Below are 26,157 nucleotides of genomic sequence, written 5' to 3' on the forward strand. Positions count from 1 at the left end.
TCTTTCTCTGGCTGGCTAAGATAGATAGATAGGTAGATAGATAGATAGATAGATAGATAGATAGATAGATAGATAGATAGATAGATAGATATAGAAAAGCTATTAGATAGATAGAGATAGATAAGATAGATATATAGATATAAGATATATAGATATGATACATATAGAAAAGCTATTAGATATAGAGATATAGATACAAGATAGATATGATAGATAGAGATATATAAGAGATATAAATGGATAGAGATATAAGATTGATATATAGATTGATATTAGATATAAGATAGAGAGATAAGATAGATATAGCTACAGAGATATGATAGAGATAGATATAAGAGATAAAGAGATATTAGATAGCGATAGAAGAGATAGAGATAGAAGAGACAGACATATATATAAGAGATAGATAGAGATAGATAGGAGATAGATAGAGATAAGAGATATAAGATAGATAGATAGATAAATAAATAGATATAGAAAAGCTATTAGATAAATAGATAGAGATAGATACATAGGTATAGAGATATAAGATATATAGATATAAGATAGATATAGATAGATATATAAGATACATATAGAAGAGCTATTAGATATAGATATAGATATAAGATATAGATATAAGATAGATATGATAGATATATAAGAGATATAAATGGATAGAGATATAAGATAGATAGAGATAGAGATAAGATAGATATAGACAGAGATATAATAGAGATAGATATAAGAGATAAAAAGATATGATAGATAGCGATAGAAGAGATAGAGATATAAGAGATAGACATATATATAAGAGATATAGATAGATATGAGATAGAGATAAGAGATATAAGATAGATATAGATAGATAGATAGATAGATAGATAGATAGATAGACAGACAGAGATATGGACTCTAGGACTGAGCAGTTTGATTGCCTTGCAGTCCAAGGGACTCGCAGGAGTCTTCTCTGGCACCATCATTCAAAGGCCTCAATTCTTTGGCGCTCAAATATATTTAACATATACAGGTATTTAATAAACAGTGTATTGTCTGGGTCATTTTACATATACATAATTGTAGTAATAATAATATTCCTTACTTGTATATAATAGTATTCTTCCAACTTTTAATTTCTACCTTTATTATCTAACCATTGGTAAAACAAATCCCAAGTTAAAACATATTCTGTTGTGTTTTCCTTCTCCTTTATCTGTAATGTTCACCCATCCATTTCCGCACAATCTAATATTTTTTTTGATCCCATTTTCATCTGGGAGTTTCCTCAATTTTTCCCAACGTTGTGCAAAAACAATTCTCACTGCCGTCAAAAGAATGTAGTATTAAATATAAACAAAAAATATTTCTGGCTTTTAAATCGATGATGTTGCTTTATTGTTTTCTCTAACCGTGTTATGTATTTTCAGTCCAATTAAAAAAAAAAATTTTTTTTGCCTTTGGGCAGGTCTACCATGTACAAAAAAAATTTAAAAAAAATGGAACGCTTCACAAATTTTGCTTGTCATCCTTGTATGTGTATGCGTGTGTTTCTTTGACGCTTGCCAAGACAGGGGAAGCTGAGATACATCCCCTGGCCTTGGGCTGCAAGGTTTAATGGCAGCCGTGTGCTGGGCAGCTCAACAACATAACCCTAATTGCTTTCCTGGATGAGGAGGGCGGGGGGGGGTGAAAAGCAAAGGTAGCTTAGCCTAAACTCTCCACCGCTAGCTGAGCTAGTTAGAACCAGTCTCCTTATCAAGATTCGTGGCCTTTGTCACTGGAGCGCAGCCGGCTTGAAGCAGAGAGAAAGTTCCTTGCGAGGGCCTTATAAAACGAAGCGCCTTGCTTACCGTGCCACAAACATCGCCGAGGCCTTGAGAACACAGCACCAGACAAGATGGGCTGCCTATGTCTGACTTATCCCTTCGTTTTGCTCGTGGGGTTTCTCCTGGCTGGGCCGGGCCGGGCTCATCCAGTGACGTGGAGTCCCTCCGGCCAAGATTTGCAAGTTCTACAGGTAAGGAGGAACTTGCTGAGCCAAGATCTCCAGCTGGCTGAAAAATCCAGGTGCATCAAATGAGATCTCCCAATCTTAAGGCAGGCAGGGCATCTGCCAATCACGAATGTAGATGCTCTGAGGGTAAGGTGGCCTTCTGCCACTTTCTGTTTGACAAACCTGGGAACCATGAGGACTAGAATCTCGTTATAGAAGTCAGCTGTAAGTCAGAAACGGCTCAAGCAACAAAACCAGGCTTCCCACAGGGTTTTGGTGGTGCGGGGATAAGTCCAGAGGGAGAGGGGGAGAGAGTGAGAGGGAGGGAGGGAGGGAGAAGGAGGAGAGAGAGAGAGGGAGGGAGGGAGAAGAGAGGGAGGGATGGAAAGAGAAAGGGAGGAGAGGGAGAGGGAGAGAGGGAAAGGGAGAGGGGGAAGAGAGGGTGGAAGGGAGAGAGAGAGGGAGGAGAGAGGGAGAGGGGGAGAGAGAGAGGGAGGGAGGGAGGGAGAAGGAGTGAGAGAGAGAGGGAGGGAGAGAGAAGAGAGGGAGGGATGGAGAGAGAGAGGGAGGAGAGAGAGGGAGAGAGGGAGAAGGGGAAGAGAGGGTGGAAGGGAGAGAGAGAGAGGGAGGGAGGGAGAGAGAGAGAAAGAGGGGGAGGGGGAGAGAGGGAGAGGAAGGGGAGTGGGAGACAGAGAGAAAGAGGGCGAGAGAGAGAATTTTAAGAATGTCCCCATTTTCACCCTCTACCATTTTTAGCACCTCCTTGATCGGCTGCGCGAAAAGATCCGGCAGGAGGAGGATCTGGAACGTCCGGACTACGAAGAAGCCGGCGGTGCAAATGACGATGGCGATTATCCTCCTGACCTCGAAGACGAGGGCGAGATGATCCCTTCTCACCTGCCCAAACTTCAAGATTCCCTCACTCAGGTTCAATGGAGAAATTTCCTGGTGGCGTCGAGGAGGTACTTCTCCGGGTGCTTCGGAATCAGGCTCGATCGGATCGGGACCCAGACGGGACTCGGCTGCAAGCCCTACAAACCCCGTAGGTCCCCCTTTTTTAAGAGTTTCACCATGTAGGGCTGTTCCAAGCATCACACCCAGACCAGTCTGGATTTGGAAAACCTTTGAAAAAGTCACGCAAAAGAAGCGCTCTGAATAAGGCCAAGCGCTTATTTCGGGGGATCAAAAGAAAATAAGGCAGGGTCTTATTTTCTTTTGACCCCGCCCCCCCCCTGAAATAAGCGCTTGACCTTATTTTCAGACTCAAAAGCCCGATTGGGCTTATGATCCGGGGAGGTCTTATTTTCGGGGAAACACGGTACCACGAGCAGGGTGGACCCTCCCTTCTGCTTCCTGTGACTTCTCCCCCCCCAAATTAAGATTTTTTTCCCCCCAAATCCTAAAACTGCTTTCTCTCCCTACGTTGGGGCAGTGAGTGGGGAGGGACTTTAAGTTGACATCTGGATCAACTTTCACTCAGGGATGAAAAGGGTCTTTAAAAAAACTCAACTGTTTTGTGTTATTCGTAACACAATTTTGTAAAACGAATCGAAAGGAAGAAATAACCGTCAAGGGGAACCACCCCGAGTTCGAAAAAAGCGAGAATTAAAACGTCTGGGACACAATGTGTGCTATGTGAGATCGCCCCAAAGCAGAAGAGGGTGACAGAATCTAGAACATTTCTAGAATCCAGAAAGCGACAAATAAGAATTCGGCTTTCAAAAGTCAGTTTCCACTTTACTTAAGGTGTGGGAAAGGAACAAAGTGTTGTAGGAGAAACTTAGCACGGTTGAGACAAATGCTACATGAGGTTCTTGCAAGGGTAGATTAGATGTCCTTCAAGGCTTCGGCTCTACCTGTTTGAATTCTGATTCTGCTCTTCGAGGCGGGAGGGTTACCGTCTTGCTTGGCTTCGTTCCCTTCCATGTTAAGCAGCTCACACCAAAGGGCTCTTCTGCGTGAAAGGATTTTGCGTCCCATAGCTGTTCTTTTTCCTGTATTCTGGGATGGCTTCTGAGGAGCAGAAATGGGATTTGTGGATCTGAAACTGTGAATCCTTGCTGTCTTCGGGAAAGATGGAGCCCCTTCAACTCATTCCTTTTTTAATTTTCTGTTTCAGGTCCCTGGAGGAGGCGAAGAAGCTGAAATTCACCTTCTACCTCCAGGAGTAAATAGATGACATGGTCCTTGATATGAACTATTTCATCACCTCTTTTACGTTCCCTGCGAAAAGATCCATTCCATTTTCCACACTGTCTAAATATTGTAGAGAACTCTTTTAACATCCAATATTAATTCTTCAACCTTCAGTCTTTCAATATTCAAGCACGGTTGTTGTCCCTCCGGTCCTGGAGACCCATTTTACCCCTTATCATGGGGACCAAATCTGATTGTCACGGACATCAATAAAGGTTTTGTAAAAATGGAAGACTTGGCTCTTTGTCTAAAGGGGGGGGGGGAAAGAGTCCTGGAAAGCAACTGCCCTACAAAAAGGGAAGTTTAGAGGTGGGAGAAATACCCAGATTGAACAGTTACAGATAGAGAGAATAGAGAAAGATTCTAGAGAGGAAGATGGAAGGCAAATTAAAAAAAAAAAAGCATAGCAACCGAAGTATTGAAGCGGGCAAGAGACGATGGATAAATGATTTCTTTGTCGTCATCATTGTCATTCTGATTTGCTTTTCCTTTTCTCTCTCTCCTTTCTCTTCTTTTCTTTGTTTCAGGTAGGTGACACGAATAGAAGCCAGGTAGGATAAAAGGTGATATGGTTAAAAGTTAGAATAGGTGATAGAAATAAGAGAAAAGGGAATGTTAGTGTAGACAGTTTTATATAATAAAATAAAGTAAAAATAAGAGAAAACATGGAAGAATTGAATAATGACAGATTGCAACTTATCATCATGTATCATTATTAGAAATATATAAGTTGATCGGATGTAATAACTATGATTAATTTTATCAAGTTTTATTTGTATTAGAACGTAGGACACTCAGATGCCACACCATTCATGCATTGATTCGATGTGTTTGTAAAAAAAATTTAAAAACTTGAGCCTTGGTAGTACAGTGGTTTAAAGCACCCTGTTATTAACACAGCTGCCTGCAATTACTGCAGGTTCGAATCTCACCAGGCTCAAGGTTGACTCAGCCTTCCATCCTTTCTAAGGTAGGTTAAATGAGGACCCAGTTTGTGGGGGCAATAAGCTGACTTTGTATAAATATACAAAAGTATGAAGGCTATTGCTTAACGCAGTGTAAGCCGCCCTGAGTCTCCGGAGAAGGGCGGCATATAAGTCAAATTAAAAAAAAAAACAAAACTTCACCCCCCCAAAAAAGGCTGCTCGAATACCACTTTAGATTGAACTGAAAAGGGAAACAACAGGAAAGAGGGGAAGGAGTAGTGAGAGGAAGGAAGAAGAGAGGAGAGGAGAAAGAAGAAAGGGAAAAGGAGAGGAAGAAAAGGGAGGGGAAAGAGGAGCAGAGGAGAAGGTTAGAAGGGGGAAGAAGAGAGGAGTGGGGGAAGAGAAGGTGAAGTAGGAAAGAGAAGGAGAGGAAGAACGAAGGAAGTAGGAGGAGAAAGAAGAAGGGAGAGAAGGGGAGGAGAAGAAGAAAGGTTGGAGTAAAGCTAAAGGGTAAAAGAGCAGCCCCGAAAAAGTAAAAATTAAAAATTAAAAGTTAAAGATGAATGAAAAATGATGGAAATGACTGTACATGTAAATGTGTTTATGGGAAATAAAAATAAAAAACTTTTTTTTGGGAAAAAATAAATAAATAAAAATAATAAAAAACTTTAAAAGTCAAAAGGGAAGTGTGCGGATGGCCGTTGGCGAGTTCCAACTAGGGGTGCCCAATTCGGAGCGTGTGGAAGGACCGACTCAAATTTCTCACACCTTGTCGCGCACTTCTACAGGTTCGAGCGATGCTTGCTAGGCTCAAGAGCGAGTTGCAAGGCCGTGAGCTAGATCAGTGGGTTCAGCACCTTGGAGAGCACCCAGCAACTTAGATACACAGATTCCTTCAGGTTTCCCTCTCTGACCAGCTCCGACCGGATTTTTTTTTCCTCCCTTGACCTCCAAGGGAGGCCTTTCTCACCCCCCCAAGGTCAAAACTGACCTCAACCCAGGAAGTCCGTTGGTACAAAGAAATGAGCCACCTCAAGGTTTCCACCTTCTTGCTTCGCATTACTATTACTATTAATCTTCTCATCGTTCCTATCACCCATCTCCTCCCACTTATGACTGTATGGCTGTAACTTATCGATTTATATTGATTGTTTCCTAGCACGCTTCGATTGCTTATTTGTACCCCATGACTATCATTAAGTGTTGTACCTTATGATTCTTGACGAATTGTTATCTTGTCTTTTTATGTACACTGAGAGCGTATGCACCAAAGACAAATTCCTTGTGTGTCCAATCACACTTGGCCAATAAAGAATTGTATTGTGTTATATTGTATTTTGTGCCGATATTTAGCGGTTGACTGGTTTTACACACAGAAGGCCGTAAACTCACGCCGCGGCTTTTGATAGCAGAGAATAAATAACTGCACTATTTTCATCTTCCGTTAAGGGCTAAACGAATTATTTTCCGAGACACGTTTCCCAATTTTGCTGGTGGTTATCGATCCTAAAAAACAAAGCCCTGGGGGCAGCCATCAACACCCATCACATTGCAAGGGTTTCTGTACTGGCTGGATTCATTCACTAAACTGGGATTATTTCCTTATTTTGAATTTCTTGGAGATCTCCCAGCAGTTCAGTTGAGGCAAAAAAGCCACAGGGGCCAGATTCTTACACTTGAGTTCAGCACAGAAAGTAAGATACCATGCAATGCAGGGATGAAATCTACTTACCTTCCCTACCGGTTCGGAAGTGCGTGCGCCATCGTCACATCTGATTTTTGGACCCTCTGCGCATCCACAAAGTCTTCTGCGCATGCACAGAGTGTCAAAAACAGGGTAAAACCAGGAAGTAACGATGTCCAGGCGGGTGGGCGGACCTCGAACCGGAGCGAACCGGTAGCATTTCACCCCTGATGCAATGGCTGAGCATGTACAAATTTAAAATCTGGAAGAAGAAAAAAAATCCTCTCCTCGCCCCCCCTCTACAATACCTTGTTTCAGGCATTTTATACACAGCTCACAAACACACACATGATATCAAGATAGATTAGATTAGATTAGAATAGGAGAGAGAATGTAATGTAATTTTAATGGAATGGAATGGAATGGAATAGAATAGAATAGAATAGAATAGAATAGAATAGAATAGAATAGAATAGAATAGAATAGAATAGAATAGAATAGAATAGAAGTTGGAAGGGACTTTGGAGGTCTTCTAGTCCAACCCCCTGCTCAGGCAGGAAACCTTATATCATTTAGGACAAAATCGTTGTCCAACCTCTTCTTAAAAACCTCCAGTGTTGGGAGAATTCACAATTTCTGGAGGCAAGTTGTTCCACTGTTTAATTTGTTCTAACTGTCTCGAAATTTCTCCTTAGTTCTAAGTTGCTTCTCTCCGTGATTAGTTTTAAGATTAAGATCCTCCATCGTCAGAAGCACTCTACCTGCAAAGAGGAGCTGTTTTCCCCTCAAGCATTTCGGAAGCAGCTGGATTCCTAGGTTGCAACTGCGCGTGTACAATTAAGCTAACTTCGCCATGTAGTTTTTAAGGGTTCAATAGATTCACACCGTGAGTCATTTCGGATTTCGGCATGCTGCATGCTTTTGCGTCCACAACTCCTTTCAGAGTAACCAATCGCCTTAAAAGCCTGACAACTTTTCAAAATCAAGAACAGTTTTTTCCCGAATGCCATCACTCTGCTAAACAAATAATTCCCTCAACACTGTCAAACTATTCACTAATAGTTAATCACTGTACTACTATTAATCTTCTCATCGTTCCCACCACCCATCTCCTCCCACTTATGACTGTAACCTTGTTGCTGGTATACTTACGATTTATACTGACTGTTTCCTAGTATGATTTGATTGCTTATTTGTACCCTGTGACTATCACTAAGTGTTGTACCTTATGATTCTTGACGAATGTTATCTTTTCTTTTTATGTACACCGAGAGCATATGCACCAAAGACAAATTCCTTGGGTATCCAATCACACTTGGCCAATAAAATTCTATTCTATTCTATTCTGTTCTGTTCTGTTCTGTTCTATATTCTATCCCGTTCCGTTCCGTTCCATTCTGCATTCTATTCCATTCCTAATTATTATTTCTATTCCCTATTATTCTATTCTATTCTATTCTATTCTATTCTATTCTATTCTATTCTGTTCTGTTCTGTTCTGTTCTGTTCTGTTCTGTTCTGTTCTTGTTTTGTTCTGATCTGCATACTATCCTGTTCTGTTCTGTTTCATTCCATTCTGCATTCCATTCCATTCCATTCTAATCTATTCCCTATTCTATTCTATTCTATTCTGTTCTGTTCTTTTGTTCTGTTCTGTTCTGCATTCTATCCTGTTCTGTTCCATTCCATTCCATATTATTATTTCTATTCCCTATTATTCTTTCTGTTCTGTTCTGTTCTGTTCTTTTGTTCTGTTTTGTTCTGATCTGCATTCTATCCTGTTCTGTTCCATTCCATTCTGCATTCTATTCCATTCCATTCCATTCCATTCCACTCCACTCCATTCCACTCCATTCCATTCTAATCTATTCCCTATTCTATTCTATTCTATTCTATTCTATTCTGTTCTGTTCTGTTCTTTTGTTCTGTTCTGTTCTGCTCTGCATTCTATCCTGTTCTGTTCCATTCTATTCCATTCCATTCTATCAAAACTTGCAAAGAAAAAAAGCCCCCATATTTATTTGGGAGTGGGGAGAGAGGCAGAAAATACTCTCCATAGGCCATATATGGTAGCGATAAACGATGCTGGGACACCAAAATGCCTGCCTTCTTTTGTGCCTTTTCTATACAAGGAAGTTTTCTCCGGGAGGCTTTTAGCCTCGTTGGGAAAAATGAAAGACCCTCTTTCCCGCAAAGGCCATCAACCTGAAAGGTGGTGGTGGTGGGGGGGTGTTGAAGGGAAAGAGAAATGCGAAGAATGCCCAGCCAGGAATGGGTGTGTAATCTCCACTCGTGGTATCAACGCTGGAGATCCCGGCGACATGAAATCATTGACTTGTGACTCGCATGCCTCCGAAAAGAGGCCGCTTTGCCCCGTGACACCTAATAAAGAGAATCTTCTCTTTTGGAAAACGCAGCATGCCAGCCGCGGCACTGGAATGCGCTCCAGATAACCCAGGAAAGCAAAGCTCGCTTCCGAAGGGTATATAAGAACTTGCGGTTTGAGAGAGAGACAGAGAGACAGAGAGAGAGACCGAGAGAGAGAAGGTTAAGAAGCCCCCTCTGAAAACAGCCGACTCGTGATCTCCAAGGATGGATGCTAAGGGTTCATTCCTCACCGTGGTCTCCTTGGTGTTTTTTCTCGGGTTCCAGCATCCGGCGGCTCACCCCATCCATAGCCTCAGCTCGGCCGAGGAGCTAGCGAACATGGAGGTAAGAGAAGGGGCTTCTTGGGATCTTGATCTGGATTCGGGGAATTATCCAACAGGCACTGGCGGCAATCAATTTGTCTGATATGGCGTAGGTGTCTCCGGCTTGAGGAGCTGGGGCTCCGAGGTCCCTATTTATTTATTTATTTATTTATTTATTTATTTATTTATTTATTTATTAGTTTGATTTATATGCCGCCCTTCTCTGGAGACTCAGGGCGGCTTACAATGCGTTAAGCAATAGCCTTCATACTTTTGTATATACCTGCTCAGTAGGGTTTTTTGGGCCCCCCTAAGCGGTGTTCTTTTTTATACAAAGTCAGCTTATTGCCCCCCACAAACTGGGTCCTCATTTTACCTACCTCGAAAGGATGGAAGGCTGAGTCAACCTTGAGCCTGGTGAGATTTGAACTCGCAGTAATTGCAGGCAGCTGGCAGCTAAGTGCTACTTTAACAGCACTTTATAGTCTGCTGCGCCACCAAGGCCCTTCCAGCTCTTTTCTGTTATTCCCCCTCGCAATAGCCCGCAAGCCTCTTAGGAGAGGATTCTTTCAGGAGCAGTCGTAGGGAACCCAGGTTCAGGAGCAGTCTACCCTAAAGGAACAGCCGTCGATTTCATACCCAGGTCGCAGATTGGCTGACTCCATTGGAAGCAGGGAGTTGATGTGGGAAGGCGGTGTTTGCCTTCGGCAGAAAAAGCTGGTGTGTTTTAGCCGGAGAGAAAGAGATCAGACAAGCATCTATCAGAAATGGAATTGGGTCTCCTGCTGGGGTTGGACTAGAAGACCTCCAAGGTCCCTTCGGATTCTGTTCTTCTCAATGGCTTCCCAATGGCTCCAGGAAGCAGGACTAGCCCCAATGTAAAGGAGGTTTTGTAAAAAAAAAAAAATTGGGAGAAACTCCTGAAAAACACACGTTCTCCCCTTCCTTCAAATTATTTTCAGGCAGAGTGGGAGCATCAACAGTTAAGGATCCCAAACAGAGAAAAAGATTTTTCTTTACATTCTTATAAACAGGAGAGATCAACATTCGGGGCCAGTCAAATATGCCCCAAGACGTACCGGTTTCAGGTCTATTTTTTCCTCTAGTTTGCTTCAAAATGCAAATTCCTGGCTCTTCTGGGCAGATTTGACTTAACAGAATCAGAATCCGAATCGAGCTGGGAGGGACCTTGGAGGTCTTCTAGTCCGACCCGCTTGCTCAAGCAGGAGACGCTATACCATTTCAGACAAGTGGCAGCCCAGTCTCTTCTTAAAAAATCTCCATTGATGGAGCACCCAGAACTTCTGGTGGCAAGCTGTTCCACTGGTTAATTGTCCTCACTGTTAGGAAGTTTCTCCTTAATTCCAGATTGCTTCTCTCCTTGATTAGTTTCCATCCGTTGTTTCTTGTCCTGTCTTCAGGTGCTTTGGAGAATAAATAAATTGTGGTATCTCTTAAATAACCGGCATACTGCTATCATATCCTCCCTAGTCCTTCTTTTCACTAGACTAGCCATACCCAGTTCCTGCAACCCTTCTTCGTGTGTTTCAGTCTCCAGGCCCTTAATCATCTTAGTTGCTCTTCTTTGCATGTTTCTCAAAGACTCAACGCCTTTTTTTTGTAATGTGGTGACCAAAACGGGATGTGGTATTCCGGTTGTGGCCTTAACCAGTGGTGAAATCCAATTTTTTTTACTACCAGTTCTGTGGGCGCGGCTTGGTGGGCGTGGTGTGGCGGGCATGGTAGGGGAAGGATACTGCAAAATCCCCACTCCCATCCCACTCTGGGACCAGCCAGAGGTGGTATTTGACGATTCTCCGAACTACTCAAAATTTCCACTACCGGTTCTCCATAACCTGCTGGATTTCACCCCTGGCCTTAACTAAGGCTTTACAATGTGGCCCGAGCAGCCATCTCTTGCTTAAACTGAAATCACATTTTTGTTGTTGTTAGTTGCGAAGTTGTGTCCGACCCATCGCGACCTCATGGACAACGTTCCTCCAGGCCTTCCTGTCCTCTACCATCCTCTGGAGTCCATTGAAGCTCACGCCGACTGCTTCGGTGACTCCATCCAGCCACCTCGTTCTCTGCCGTCCCCTTCTTCTTTTGCCCTCCATCGTTCCCAGCATTAGGCTCTTCTCCAGGGAGTCCTTCCTTCTCATTAGGTGGCCAAAGGATTTGAGTTTCCTCTTCAGGATCTATTTAGTCAGAATTCAATTTAAGGCTCCATCAGTTATCTACGAAGCAATGGGTGAGGGTTTTTTTGGGGGGTGCAATAGACATGACTGCCCATATTGTGTAATTGACCTTCTCGATTCCCACCTCAGGCTCTCCTGGAGAGGTTGGAGGAGAAAGTGGCTTTGATGGAGGACTTGCAAGGCAACCCTGACGACGTTGAAGCTCGGGGAGATCGCCAGGCTGAAGAGGACCTGAACGATGAGCCCCTGGCCGACGATTTCCCCGTCTTCTCTGACCGAACGGCTCTGCTGAAGCACATGAGAGGGATCCAAGCTGCCAAAAGCATGAGAGAATCGGGCTGCTTCGGCCGACGGTTGGACCGGATCGGATCCGTCAGTGGGATGGGTTGCAAAGGTGAGTGGATCCTATTCTCTGATCCCCAATTTAAAGCCTATTCAAAAAAATCCCCCACATTTCTGGGAAAAGAAAAGATGGTTTCCCCCGTGAATTATAATAAAAAGCTCACCGTTGCCCTCTAAAATGAGCCAAGGTAATATTATCTACAACCACAATATTTCGGCGCCAGCTTTGGAGATAAAGTAGAAAAGCCGCTTCTGTTTTACGTTGAGGATCTCACCGTTACTTAGGGAAGAAGCTGCCCTTCACGCCCAAATGCAAATAAGGTAAAGGTTCCCCTCGCACATATGTGCTAGTCGTTCCCGACTCTAGGGGGCGGTGCTCATCTCCGTTTCAAAGCCGAAGAGCCAGCACTGTCCGAAGACGTCTCCGTGGTCATGTGGCCGGCATGACTCAACGCCAAAGGTGCACGGAACGCTGTTCCCTTCCCACCAAAGGTGGTCCCTATTTTTTTATACTTGCATTTTTTATGCGCTTTCGAACTGCTAGGTTGGCAGAAGCTGGGACAAGGAACGGGAGCTCACTCCGTAACGTGGCACTAGGGATTCGAACCGCTGAACTGCTGACCTTTCCAACGACAAGCTCAGCGTCTTAGCCACTGAGCCATTGCAAATGCAAATATAAGCCCCTTAAAGAGAAAGGGACACTCCAAAACCAGGGTTATCTCAAAGGAAAATGCAGTCACGGAAAGAGCTTATCAAAGCCTCAAATAATTCCTGAGCCGATTCAAAGCTTTTCTTTTTTTTGCCAAACTTTCAGCTGCTTTTTTTTTTTTAATTTGATTTATATGCCGCCCTTCTCCGGAGACTCAGGGCAGCTTACAATGCGCTAAGCAATAGCCTTCATCCTTTTGTATATTTATACAAAGTCAGTTTATTGCCCCCACAAACTGGGTCCTCAATTTACCTACCTTAGAAAGGATGGAAGGCTGAGTCAACCTTGAGCCTGGTGAGATTCGAACCTGCAGTAATTGCAGGCAGCTAGTCTTAATAACAGGGTGCTTTAGACCACTGTACTACCAAGGCTCTTTCACAAGGACCTCCTATCTTAAAAGCAACTTTTTAAAAAAATCCTCTTTCACCCCTCATTATTTCTACGAGGAAGGCTGTCTTTAATTTAGAAATGTAAAAAGAACTCAGCAGAAGGTTTTAACACTTAGGCAGGAAAAACCAAAGATACAAAGTACAGATTATTTATTTATTAGTATTATTATTTATTAAATGTATTTATATGCCGCCATTCTCCCAAAGGACTCAGGGCGGCGAACACAAGTTAAGAAACAAGTACAATAAAATCATAATTTAATCCAAATAATTAATTAGTAGTAAATAATAAAGCCTGGAATCAGTCTCAGCCTATTTGTTTGAAAAGCCAAGTCTTCAAGTCCCGACGGAAGAAGCGAACAGATTAGGTGAAACCTGGCTCAAAAATAGTAGCTGTGAGAGGGACCTTGGAGTCCTAGTGGACAATCACTTAAATATGAGCCAGCAATATGTGTCAGCAGCCAAAAAAGTTAATTCAGTCCTAGGTTGCATTAACAGAAGGATAAAATCAAGATCACATGAAGTATTGGTATCGCTTTATAATGCCTTGGCAAGGCCACACTTGGAATAGTGCATCCAGTTTTAGTCTCCATATTATAAAAAAGATGTTGAGACTTTGGGGGAAAAAAAGTGCAAAGAAGTGCAACTAAGATGATTAAAGGCCTGGAGACCAAAACATATAAAGAAAGGATGCAGGAATTGGGTATGTTTAGTCTAGAGAAAAGAAGAATTAGGGGGTGACATGATAGCAGTATTCCTGCATTTGAGGGGCTGCCACAAAGAAGAGGGGGTCAAATTATTCTGAGAAGACAAGAAACAACGGATGGAAACTAATCAAAAAGAGAAAGCCACCTGGGATTAAGGAGAAACTTCCTAACAGTGAGGACAATTAGCCAGTGGAACTCCTCGCCACCAGAAGTTCCATTACTGGAGGTTTTTAAGAAAAGACTGGGCACTCACTTGTCTGGAATGATACAGGACCTCCTGTTTGAGCAGGGGGGGTGGATTAGAAGCTCTCCAAAGTCTATCTATCTATCTATCTATCTATCTATCTATCTATCTATCTATCTATCTATCTATCTATTGGTTCGATTTATATGCCGCCCTTCTCCGGAGACTCAGGGCGGCTTACAATGCGTTAAGCAATAGCCTTCATACTTTTGTATATACCTGCTTAGTAGGGCTTTCGCCCCCCCCAAGCGGTGTTCTTTTTTATACAAAGTCAGCTTATTGCCCCCACAATCCGGGTCCTCATTTTACCTACCTCGGAAGGATGGAAGGCTGAGTCAACCTTTGGACTCTGTTCTGATTATGTCCCAAAGGTGCTTTTTCAAAAGGCAACTGGACTTTCCTTGGTTTTTCTTTTTTTTCCCTTGAAAACATTTCGCTTCTCATCCGAGAATGAACGAATGAATACAACTTTATTACGGTCCTCGACCACCAATAGACATACAATAAATTAAAAATAATACTGACATTAATCATGAATAATAACATCCCTGTTATGAAACTACATAACCTCAAACCGTTAGGGTCATTCCCTAATTTACATGAGTGGAGAGCCGATAAGTATGTAAGTCAATGTATTTTTCCAATAATTGTGATAGATGTCTCCCAAAAAATTGGCACCCGTTGACATCTATCATTCTGTAACCAGACAAGTAGCAGTCCAGTCTTTTCTTTAAAAACCCCAGGGATGAAGCACCCGCAACTTCTGGTGGCAAGCTGTTCCGCCGGTTAATTGTCCTCAAAGTTAGGAAGTTTTTCTTAAAATTCAGATTGCTTCTCTCCTTGATTATTTTCCATCCATTGTTTCTTGTCTGGCCTTCGGGTGCTTTGGAAAATAATTTGACCCCTCTCCTCTTTGTGGCAGCCCCTCCAATACTGGAATTCTGCTATCATGTCACCCCTAATTCTTTTTTTTTTCTACACCAGCCAAATCCAAATCCTGCAGCCGTTCTTCGAATCTTGTAGTCTCCAGGTCCTTAATCCTCTTAGTTGCACTTCTCTGCCCTTCTTCCAAAGGTCGTAACATCTTTTCTGTAATGTGGTGCCATTGGCCTAGCCCAGGAGTCAGCAACCTGCAGCTCTGGAGCCGCATGTGGCTCTTTCATTCCTCTGCTGCGGCTCCCTGTTGCTGGTCGGCTCCACAATTGATAGGGCTTTCGGTTAGGACAGGTAGAGGAAAAAGGATGCCACGCTAGGAGGAGACTCTATGGTAGGGGAACCGGACTTCCGGTCGGCTCCAGAATTGAACGGGGGCTTCCAGTTAGGAGCTTTGTGGCTCTTTGAGTGTTTAAGGTTGCCGACTCCTGGCCTAGCCTAAAGCAAACACTCCCTCTTCCTGGGACCCCCAATACCCCCTTGACATGGTGTCGTTCAGCACAAATCTTACGGGATTCACACTTACTTACGAGATCGCCTTCTGCCACCGATAGCCTCCCACCGGCCAATACGCTCCCAGAGAGGGACTCCTGGGTGCCGTCGGTCAAATTATGTCGACTGGCGACCCCCAGGGGGAGAGCCTTCTCTGTGGGGGCACCTGCCCTCTGGAATGAATTGTCCCCGGAGATACGTATGATCCCTGACCTACGTGCCTTTCGCCGTGCCCTCAAGACATTATTGTTTCAACAAGCTGGGCTGGCTTAAACATGATTTTTAATGGCTGTTTTAGTTCGTTTTTAATAATATTGGGGCCAAATTGTTTAATATGTTTTTAAACTGTTTTTAAATTTTATGGATATGTGTGTTTTATTGTTGGCTGTACACCGCCCTGAGTCCTTCGGGAGAAGGGTGGTATAAAAATTTAAATAATAAATAAATAATAAATAAATAAAATCATTCTCAAGCTTGGCTTTTTCCTCCCTTAACCAAATTTGTTTTTCCTTTCTTTGCTTACAGGATCCAGAAGACACTAAAAAAGCCGCTCCTTTTCCGTGGCGTGTGAATTTCCGAAGATTTTTTCCAACCTGTGGGCGCTAGGAGAGAGAGCGAGAGCGAGAGAGAGAGCGCTCCCCCTATTTATTTATTTATTAACTTATTTATTACCTGCCTTCGTTTGCTTCTTTTTCCCGCCCCCCTTCCTTTTTCAAAAAAAAAGAAAAAAAATTGTTTTCTTATTTTCAGCACAGAGAACTTAGCCTGAAACTATCATTAAAAGTATGATTATCTTATTCTGTTTTTGTGGTCTGGGATTGCGTCGCTCGCTTTCGACTCTTCCGCTCGCTTTGCGTTTTTAAAGAAGTTTGCTATTTCCTCTTTTTCAAAACAAGACATTTGCACGGTCCAGCTGCCTCGGCCCACATTCCTGAGATCTCTATGGGTAGTCCTCGACTTACAACAGTTCATTTAGTGACCGTTCAAAGTTACAACGGCCCTGAAAAAAAGTGACTTAGGAACATTTTTATGTGAGCTTTGTTTCAGCCCCATGGTCACATGATCAAAATTCCTGACACTTGGTGCCAAATGTTAGAAATTTAATCAAATATTGAGCACATATTATCACATGTGGTGGACGTGTCGAAAAGCAAAAAAAAGAAAAGAAATTTTGTATGAAAGTGCATACATGGTTAGAAAAAATGTTAAGGCAGCATATAGATTATAAACCAGAACTATTTTTATTAGGCATAGTACCAGAAAAATATGATAAAGGGAATGTATATTTAATACTAGTTGGTAACCCGGCGTTATTGCCCGGGTATTTATGTATCCCAATCCTTACAGGCTTTTAAAAGTATACGTACAATATGCACATTATAAAGTAAAATCATACACAAAATCACTATAAGTCTTTGGGCTCCAACCCCTATCCATCCGGCTGCCCACGCCCACCAGTAACCACCATCTGGCGGCCGGCAGCATTGGGGCTGCACATGGCTGGCTGCCATGGTAACTGCCTGGGCAGTTACACATCTGGCGGCAACAGTCCTCCTCGCCATTGGAATGGCCCAGCGGGTGGTGCGTGGCCGCTGCGGAAGGCAGCCAGGACCGATCAGCTGGGCAGCGCAGCCGCTATATTCACCCCGAGGGGGTATTAGGGATGTTTTACCCCCACAGTATAAATATTTGACCTTTATGGGGAGGAGACATGAGATGAGGGTGTGGCTAACTGATGAGGACTAATTAGTCCAAAGTAGATCTATCTTAGTCTCCCTTAGTCTCCCAATAGACAGCAAAATGCTAGTTTGATGTCTGAAAAAGCCTAGAAACTAGTGAATGGGATTTCACTGAGCTATGGCTGTATAAAGATCTTGATTTACGTAGGAAAAAACCCTGCTGAGAGAAAAATACATACATACATACATACATACATACATACATATGAGAGAGAGAGAGAGAGAGAGAGAGAGAGAGAGAGAGAGAGAGATTACATGTTTTTGACAGCAGGAAGAATTGAATTTGTACAATATCGGAAAAATGAGGAGACATCTAAAGTAACAGTAACAGTTGGAAGGGACCTTGGAGGTCATCTAGTCCAACCCCATGCTCACGCAGGAGACCTATACTAGGGATTTGAACCGCCAAACTGCCGACCTTCCTGATTGACAAGCTCAGTGTCTTAGCCACTGAGCCACCTAGTCAGGCATAGCTACAGAAGAAAATATAATTTAAAAAATATTAGACTGTGCAGAAATGGATAGACTAACACTGAGGATAAAAGAAAAAGAAGATACAGAATATTTTCGAACTTGGGACTTGTTTTGTCAAGGGTTGGATAATAGAGGGAGAAACTAGGAACTGAAAAAGCATTATTATATAAACAAATTAACCCAGACAGTACGCTAAATCCGTGATGGCGAACCTATGGCACGCGTGCCACAGGTGGCACGTGGAGCCATATCAGTGGGCACACGAGCGCTGCCGAGTTGCTAATTTATTCCTCTTAATCTCCATCAAGGATTTAAGGCATCTAACTCCCTACCATCTCTCTATCCATTTTCCTCTGCTTCTAAAGTCTAAAATACAGGCAGTCCTCGATTTATGGCCACAACTGAGCCCAAAATTTATGTTGCTGAGCGAGACATTTTGAAAAGTGAGTTTTGTCTCATTTTAGGGCCTTCCTTGCCACAGTTGCAAGGACCACTGCAGTCCTTAACAACTTAAGTAAGTTAAGTTGTTAAGCAAATCGGGCTTTCCCCTTTGACTTTGCTTGTCAGGCAGCCGCGAAAGGATATCCCATGACTCCAGGACACTGCAACCCGTCGTAAGTGTGAGTCAGTTGCCAAGCGTCTGAATTTTGATCACAGGGATGCTGCAATGGTCATCGGTGTGAAAAATGGTCATAAGTTCCTTTTTTCAGTGCTGTCATAAGACTGAACGGTCATTAAACAAACTGTTGTAAGTCAAGGACTATCTCTATTTCCTGATCCTTTGGGCCTATCACTGCAAAGGATGAATAAATGGATCCCAAACTATAAGCAGAGAAACCTGGGTGATTGGGGAGGGGTGTCCTTGCCCCCGGCATCAGAGAGTGTCCTAAGCGATACAAGAATTGCCCCGCCTAAAACCCAAAATCAAAGTTTCATTTTTTTCCCCTACCTCGAGCACAAAGTCCAGAAGCGGTTTCCGAATAGGAACAAACGTAATTGAGGTCTTTTGTCTTTAATCAAAGCAATCAATCAGTTTAGCCATCTCTGCTAACTCCCATCAACTCCTGCAGCCGTTCGTCCTTTGTGGGAATCGAAGTGTAGGTTGGTTGTTCTAGAAATGGCTAGCTGATATTATTACTTCAAAGTAAAAAGTGGAGGTTATTATAATTTATTCTACTGCACCAAAGGGTGTGGGAAGTCAATGCTTTTTCTTTCTTTTTCTCCTTCTTCCTTACATTTTTCCCTTCCCCTTTCCCTCTCCTATCCTTCCTATTGTTTTCTTTGGCATTTTTGTATCTTATGTTATTAATAAAATAAAAAAATAATTACACTTAGGCAAGAAAAACCAAAGATACACACATACAGACTGGGTGAAAGCAGGCATAATAGCAGTAACTGTGAGAAGGATCTTGGAGTCTTAGTGGACAACCAGCTAAATATCAGCCAGCCGTGTGCAACTGCAGCCAAAAAAGCCAATGAAATCCTAAATTGCATTAACAGAGGGATACAATCAAGATCAAGAGAGGTACTAATAGCACTCTATAAAGCCTTAGTAAGACCACACCTAGAATCCTGCATCCAGTTTTGGTCACCACACTAGAAAAAAGATGTTGAGACTCTAGAAAAAGTGCAGAGAAGAGCAACCAAGAGGATTAGGGGACTGGAGGCTCAAACATACGATGAACGGTTGCAGGAACTGGGCATGGCTGGTCTAGTGAAGAGAAGGACCAGGGGAGACATGATAGCATCTTCCAATATTTGAGGGGCTGCCACAAAGAGAAGGAAGGGGGTCAAGCTATTCTCCAAAGCACCCGAAAGCCACACAAGGAACAATGGATGGAAACTGAACAAGGAGAATTTCAACCTGGAAATAAGGAGGAAATTCCTGACAGTGAGAGCAATCAACCCATGGAAGAGAAGTTGCCTTTGGAAGTTGTGGGAGCTTCATCCCTGGAAGCTTTCAAGAAGAGACTGGGCTGCCATCTGTCAGAAATGGTGTAGGGTCTTCCTGCTTAAGCAGGGGGTTGGACTAGATGACCTATAAGGTCCCTTCCAACTCTGTTAATCTGTTAAATAAATAATTTTTTTTTAAAAAAAAGAATGCCCACACTCATAGGCCAAACGTCCTTTTAGAAATATGTACTTCTGACACAACATCAGTTGCAGTTATTGACAAGAAATGCAAAGAGTTACCTTGTGGTAAGATGGGGAGCCAAAAGATTTAATCAAATCCTGAAGAAAGCTGGGGTGGGACCCATTCTGGCAATGCAACATCTCCTACGCTGAGGGTATCTACTCAACCATCCCGGCTACAACTATCCAGATCTCTCTCTCTCTCACTCCCAAGACCTCCTTCCTGACGAAGACCTCCAGACGTCAATCAAACGTTATCTCCTCCCAATCCAAAAATATCTATTTCCTTGCAGTCAGCAGGCCCGAGGATGAACTGTTAGGCATGCACAATACGGGCACTACATTAAAAAAATTCATGGTCAACGAAAGGCAGACAAGCCTCCATTAAGCCATCATCCTTTTTTGCCCTCAACCAGCCAAGTCCTTCATTGTTCACATCTGCTTCCTAGAACATGAGCCCAGCATTCTCTCTTAGGGTCTGGAGAGGCTGCGTGTTCTTCCGAGATTTTTCTTCTTTCTTTCTTTGTTTCTTTCTCTTTGTTTCTTTCCTTTTCTTTCTCTTTCTTTCTCTCTTTTTCCTTCATTTCTTTTTCTTTCTTTCTTTCTCTTTCTCTTTCTTTTTCCTTCATTTCTTTTTTTCTTTCTTTTCCTTTTCTTTCTCTTTCTTTCTTTTTCCTTCATTTCTTTTTCTTTCTTTCTTTCCTTTCTTTCTTTCTTTCCTTTCCTTTCTCTTTCTTTCTTTCTTTCTTTTTCCTTCATTTCTTTTTCTTTCTTTCCTTTTCTTTTTCCTTCTTTCCTTTCTCTTTCTTTCTTTATCTTTCTCTTTCTCTTTCTTCCTTTCTTTCTTTCTCTTTCTCCCTGCCCTCTCTCCCTCTTCCTCCCTCCCTGTCTCTTTCTCTCTTCCTACCTCCCTGTCTCTTTCTCTCCTTACCTACCTACCACAATAACAGCATTGGAAGGGACCTTGGAAGTCCTCTAGTCCAGGGGTCCCCAACCTTTCAGACCTCAGGGACCACTAAATTCATAATTTTAAATCCCATGGTCCACTTAATGACCGGCTGGGTGGGCATGGCAAGGTAGTCATAATGTCACTCACGTGGAGGGGCACTTTCCCAGCCTCTACTCGTCACTCCTTGCCTGCCCACCCACCCGGGCTCCTTAGGGCCCCAACAGGAAGCAGCTGTTGGAGCTAAGCAACCACCATGAGAAAGAGTTGGCAAAACAGCTGGCTCAGTTCAAATTGGATCTGGCCAAGAAGGAGGCTCAGCAGAAGCACCTCACTGAGGACTAGGAGCATAGGCATTCCAAGTAGAGGGAAGACCTGCGGGAGTCCAAGGCCAGGTACCAGCGCCTGGAGGCTCAGCAGGCTAAGATGGTCAGCCGGTTCCAGGCCATGATGCAGTCCCACTGGAACGAGGCCCACCAGCTCTTCACCACCAGTGGCACTTCCCTCCAGCCTTCACCCAAAGCCCCACACCAGGAGGCCGAAGCAGACCCCAAGTTGGAATTTCTGCCCCCCCTCTGCCCCACACAAAAAGACCCCAAAGGGGGAGACTCTCTTCAGCAACACAACCATTCATTGCATGTATCTGGCCCAGGGACTGTAGTTTGAGGACCCCTGATTTAGTGCAATATAAAAAATGCAAATAATTTTTCTGCGGACCACCAAAGTTTTCTCTCGGACCACCAGTGTCCACGGACCACCGGTTAATGACTGCTGCTCTAGTCCAATTCCCTGCCCTAAAAACTTATTTATTTCACCTAGCCGGGCTGGCTTGATCCCACTGTTTTGGTTTAATTTAATTGATTTTAATTGGGTTGTTTTAAATTGCGGCCAAAAATATTTAATTATTTTTTAAACTGTTTTTAAATTTTGTATGTTCTGTTTTATTCTGGCTGTTCACCGCCCTGAGTCCTGCTGGAGAAGGGCGGTATACAAATTAAAACAAATTAAAAAATAAATAAATAAAGCCTATATCACTTCAGGCAAAATAGGCGAAACCTAGCTCAAAAACAGTATCGTATTTTTCGGAGCATAAGACGCACCTACCTTTTTTTGGGGAGGAAAACAAGAAAAAGAAATCTGCCTCTGCCTCCCAGCAATTTTGCCTCCTTGCAGCAAACAGCCTGCTTTACTTTCGTTTTCGTTTTCAGCATAGCTTGATTAGCACAAGGAAAAAAAAAATCTGCTCCCAGCAATTTACCTCCTTGCAGCAAGCAGCAGAGGCCTGAGCAGCAATAGGCCATGGCAATCCCGGCAGCCTGAAACAGCTGAGAGTCGGGAGGCCGATCCAAGGGACAATCAACTTGTGCTAATCAGGCTGTGCTGAAGCTGAAATGGGCTGTTTCTTCTTGCTGCAAGGAGGTAAATTGCTGGGAGGCGGAGGCCATACGGTGGGGGGCAGTGGGTGGGCGGGGCTACATTCGGTGTATAAGACGCACCCAAATTTTCACCTCCTTTTAGGGGGGAAAAAGCTGTGTCTTATACTCCGAAAAATACGGTAATTGTGAGAGGGACCTACTGGACGATGGCTTCAACATGAGCCAGCCGTGTGCGGCAGCAGCCAACAAAGCTAATACAATCCTTGGTTGCATAAACAGAGGGATAGAATCAAAATCACATCGAAAGCCTTTCTAAGGCCTTAGTTATAAAGCCTTAGTTAAGGCCACACCTGGAATACCGCATCCAGTTTTGGTCACCACCTTACAAAAAAGGATGTTCAGACTTTGGAAAAAGTGCAGAGGAGAGCAACTAAGACGATTAGGGGACTGGAGACTAAAACACATGAAGAACGGTTGCAGGAACTGGGCATGGCTAGTCTAGAGAAAAGAAGGACTAGGGGAGACATGATAGCAGTCTTCCAATATCTCAGGGGCTGCCCCAAAGAAGAGGGAGTCAAGCTATTTTCCAAAGCCCCTGAGGGCAGGACAAGAAGCAACGGGTGGAAACTCATCAAGGAGAGAAGCAACTTAGAACTCAGGAGAAATTTCCTGACAGTGAGGGCAATTAATCGGTGGAACAGAAGTTCCCTTCAGAAGTTGTAGGTGCTTCCTCACTGGGGGTTTTAAGAAGAGACTGGACAGCCATCTGTTTGAAATGGTATAGGGTCTCCTGCTTGAGAAGGGGGTTGGACTAGAAGACCTCCAAGGTCCCTTCCAGTTAGAACAATCAATCAGTGGAACAACTTGCCTCCAGAAGTTGTGAATGCTCCAACACTGGAAGTTTTTAAGAAGAGGTTGGATAATGATTTGTCTGAAGTGGTGGAGGGTTTCGTGCTTGGGCAGGGGGTTGGACTAGAAGACCTCCAAGGTCCCTTCCAACTCTGTTATTCTATTCTATTCTATTCTATTCTATTCTATTCTATTCTATTCTATTCTATTCTATTCTATTCTATTCTATTCCGTATTTTCTATTCTATTCTATTCTATTCTATTCTATTCTATTCTATTCTATTCTATTCTATTCTATTCCATTCCGTATTTTCCATTCCATTCCATATTTTCTATTCTATTCTATTCTATTCTATTCTATTCTATTCTATTCTATTCTATTCCATATTTTCCATTCCATTCCATATTTTCTATTCTATTCTATTCTATTCTATTCTATTCTATTCTATTCTATTCTATTCTATTCCATATTTTCCATTCCATTCCATATTTTCTATTCTATTCTATTCTATTCTATTCTATTCTATTCTATTCTATTCTATTCCATATTTTCCATTCCATTCCATATTTTCTATTCTATTCTATTCTATTCTATTCTATTCTATTCTATTCTATTCTATTCTATTCCATTCCATTTTGTATTTTCCATTCCATATTTTCTATTCTGTTCTGTTGTTCTGTTCTGTTCTGTTCTGTTCTATTCTATTCTATTCCGCATTTTCTATTCTATTCTATTCTATTCTATTCTATTCTATTCTATTCCATATTTTCCATTCCATTCCATATTTTCTATTCTATTCTATTCTATTCTATTCTATTCTATTCTATTCTATTCTATTCTATTCTATTCTGTATTTTCCATTCCATATTTTCTATTCTATTCTATTCTATTCTATTCTATTCTATTCCATATTTTCCATTCCACTCCATATTTTCTATTCTATTCTATTCCATTCCATTCCATTCTGTATTTTCCATTCCATTCCATATTTTCTATTCTATTCTGTTCTGTTCTGTTCTATTCTATTTTCTATTCCATTCCGTATTTTCCATTCCATTCCATATTTTCTATTCTATTCTATTCTATTCTATTCTATTCTATTCTATTCTATTCTATTCTATTCCATTCCATTCCATTCCATTCCATTCCATTCCATTCCATTCTTTCTATTCTATTCTATTCTATTTCTATTCTATTCTATTCTATTCCGTATTTTCCATTCCATTCCATATTTTCTATTCTATTCTATTCTATTCTATTCTATTCTATTCCGTATTTTCCATTCCATTCCATATTTTCTATTCTATTCTATTCTATTCTATTCTATTCTATTCTATTCTATTCTATTCTATTCTATTCTATTCATTTCTTATTCAATTCAATTCTATTCCATTCCATTCCAGCTCTAGTCTGATCGAATCTCTTCTTAAAAACCTCCAGTGATGAAGCATCCACAACTTCTGAAGGCTTCCTTCCTTTTTTGCATTCATAGCTGTGGAAAACATGGGTTCTGCCTTCTCTAGTTTGGTATCCTCATCATGTTTTGGCTCTATCATTAACATACCTTCCATAATTAATCAAGGGCTGATTCTCCCCCTCTTAACGGGTACACACATTTGGAAGGATTTTAACGCTGAGGCCTCCAATTCTGAAAACACACCCCAAACTCTCAACAAGATAAAAAACCAAACCCCTCCCAACTGGTGTGTCGCACTTTATGTTGGTTGTATCATAATTTTTTGTGTGAGTGTTGTGAGCTGCCCAGAATCATTGAGAGTTTGACAAATGATTATTCGTGTTGTTGTTGTTGTTGTTGTTGTTATTCTTGCGAAGCTTCTTCTCCGGTAATATTGTACTGCAAACTAGGGCATACAAAACCTTTGCTAGACCAATTCTTGAATACAGCTCATCTGCCTGGAATCTGCACGTATATCAGACATTAATACAATTGAGCGGGTCCAGAGGTATTTCACGAGTAGAGTCCTCCACTCCTCTGCTCACAACAGAATCCCTTATGCCACCAGGTTTGAAATTTTGGGCTTAGACAACTTAGAACTACGCCGCCTTCGGTCTGACCTAAGCATAGTACACAAAATTATCTGCTGCTACGTCCTACCTGTCAATGACCACTTCAGCTTCAACCGCAATAATACACAAGCACACAATACATACAAACTCAAGGTAAACCGCTCCAAACTCGATTGCAGAAAATACGACTTCAGCAACAGAGTGGTCAATGCTCGGAATGCACTACCTGACTCTGTGGTTTCTTCCCCAAATCCCCCAAAACTTTAACCTTAGACTGTCTACCGTTGACCTCACCCCATTCCTAAGAGGTCTGTAAGGGGGCGTGCATAAGCACCCCAACGTCCCTTCTGTCCCTGTCTTACTGTCCCCATTTATCGGTATCCATTTCCTGTATTCATAATCATGTTTATATACTGAGCCTGGTGGCGCAGTGGACTAAACTACTGTTAAAGTAGTATTTAGCTGCCAGCTGCCTGCAATTACTGCGAGTTCAATTCTCACCAGGCTTAAGGTTGACTCAGCCTTCCATCCTTCCGAGGTAGGTAAAATGAGGACCCGGTTTGTGGGGGCAATAAGCTGACTTTGTATAAAATAGAACACCGCCTGGGGGGGGCCAAAAAGCCCTACTAAGCAGGTATATACAAAAGTATGAAGGTTATTGCTTAAAAACATTGTAAGCCAAAAAATTGCGCCCAAAAAATATTTAATTATTTTAAATTGTTTTTTAAATTTTGTATGTTCTGTTTTATTCTGGCTCTTCACCGCCTTCAGTCCTGTTGGAGAAGGGCGGTATACAATCTAAATTAATAAATAAATAATAAATAAATAAGCCGCCCTGAGTCTCCAGAGAAGGGCGGCATATAAATCAAACTAATAAATAAATAAATATATATATATATTTATATCTGTTACATTGTACATGTTTGACAAAAATAAATAAATCAGCACACATCCGCCGTGGCTTGTTGTTGGGGGTATCCAAGCAGGCCCATGTTCCCCAGCCAATCAGATTTTCCACTCCTAAAACAACCTCTCTTCCCTCCTACAAGGCCGTCTCCCAAAACAGATAAAGAGGGATTTTTTAGAGCTTCTTTCACACCTAGGAAGTGTGAAAGCTCTTCAGACAAGG

At 42.3% G+C, this 26,157-nt stretch overlaps 2 protein-coding genes across 2 annotated transcripts; both read left to right on the forward strand.

Moving 5' to 3' along the window:
- The first annotated feature begins 1,876 nt into the window (after nucleotides 1-1,876).
- Nucleotides 1,877-4,117, forward strand: LOC139326109 (natriuretic peptides A-like). Its single transcript, XM_070956231.1, has 3 exons — nucleotides 1,877-1,996; nucleotides 2,729-3,014; nucleotides 4,092-4,117. Exons 1-3 carry the CDS (start codon nucleotides 1,877-1,879, stop codon nucleotides 4,115-4,117), a joined length of 432 nt encoding a protein of 143 aa, XP_070812332.1.
- Nucleotides 4,118-9,239: 5,122 nt separating this feature from the next.
- LOC139326013 (natriuretic peptides A-like) lies at nucleotides 9,240-16,279 on the forward strand. The gene is made up of 3 exons (XM_070956096.1): nucleotides 9,240-9,490; nucleotides 11,796-12,060; nucleotides 16,008-16,279. The coding sequence occupies exons 1-3, from the start codon at nucleotides 9,371-9,373 to the stop codon at nucleotides 16,022-16,024; spliced, it is 402 nt and encodes a 133-aa protein (XP_070812197.1). The 5' UTR covers nucleotides 9,240-9,370; the 3' UTR covers nucleotides 16,025-16,279.
- The last annotated feature ends 9,878 nt before the right edge of the window (nucleotides 16,280-26,157 follow it).

Source organism: Pituophis catenifer, unplaced genomic scaffold, assembly GCF_029215685.1.
Source record: "Pituophis catenifer annectens isolate HBS135680 unplaced genomic scaffold, rPitCat1.0.hap2 SCAF_18, whole genome shotgun sequence".
Taxonomy (NCBI): Eukaryota; Metazoa; Chordata; class Lepidosauria; order Squamata; family Colubridae; genus Pituophis; species Pituophis catenifer.

Bases quoted from the DNA above. Each gene is read 5' to 3' on its own strand.
- LOC139326013 (XM_070956096.1), top strand. From the start codon at position 9,371: ATGGATGCTAAGGGTTCATTCCTCACCGTGGTCTCCTTGGTGTTTTTT. The intron at 9,491-11,795 runs GTAAGAGAAGGG...TTCCCACCTCAG, and splicing joins AGGAGCTAGCGAACATGGAG to GCTCTCCTGGAGAGGTTGGA.
- LOC139326109 (XM_070956231.1), top strand. From the start codon at position 1,877: ATGGGCTGCCTATGTCTGACTTATCCCTTCGTTTTGCTCGTGGGGTTT. The intron at 1,997-2,728 runs GTAAGGAGGAAC...TACCATTTTTAG, and splicing joins AAGATTTGCAAGTTCTACAG to CACCTCCTTGATCGGCTGCG. The intron at 3,015-4,091 runs GTAGGTCCCCCT...TTTCTGTTTCAG, and splicing joins CTGCAAGCCCTACAAACCCC to GTCCCTGGAGGAGGCGAAGA.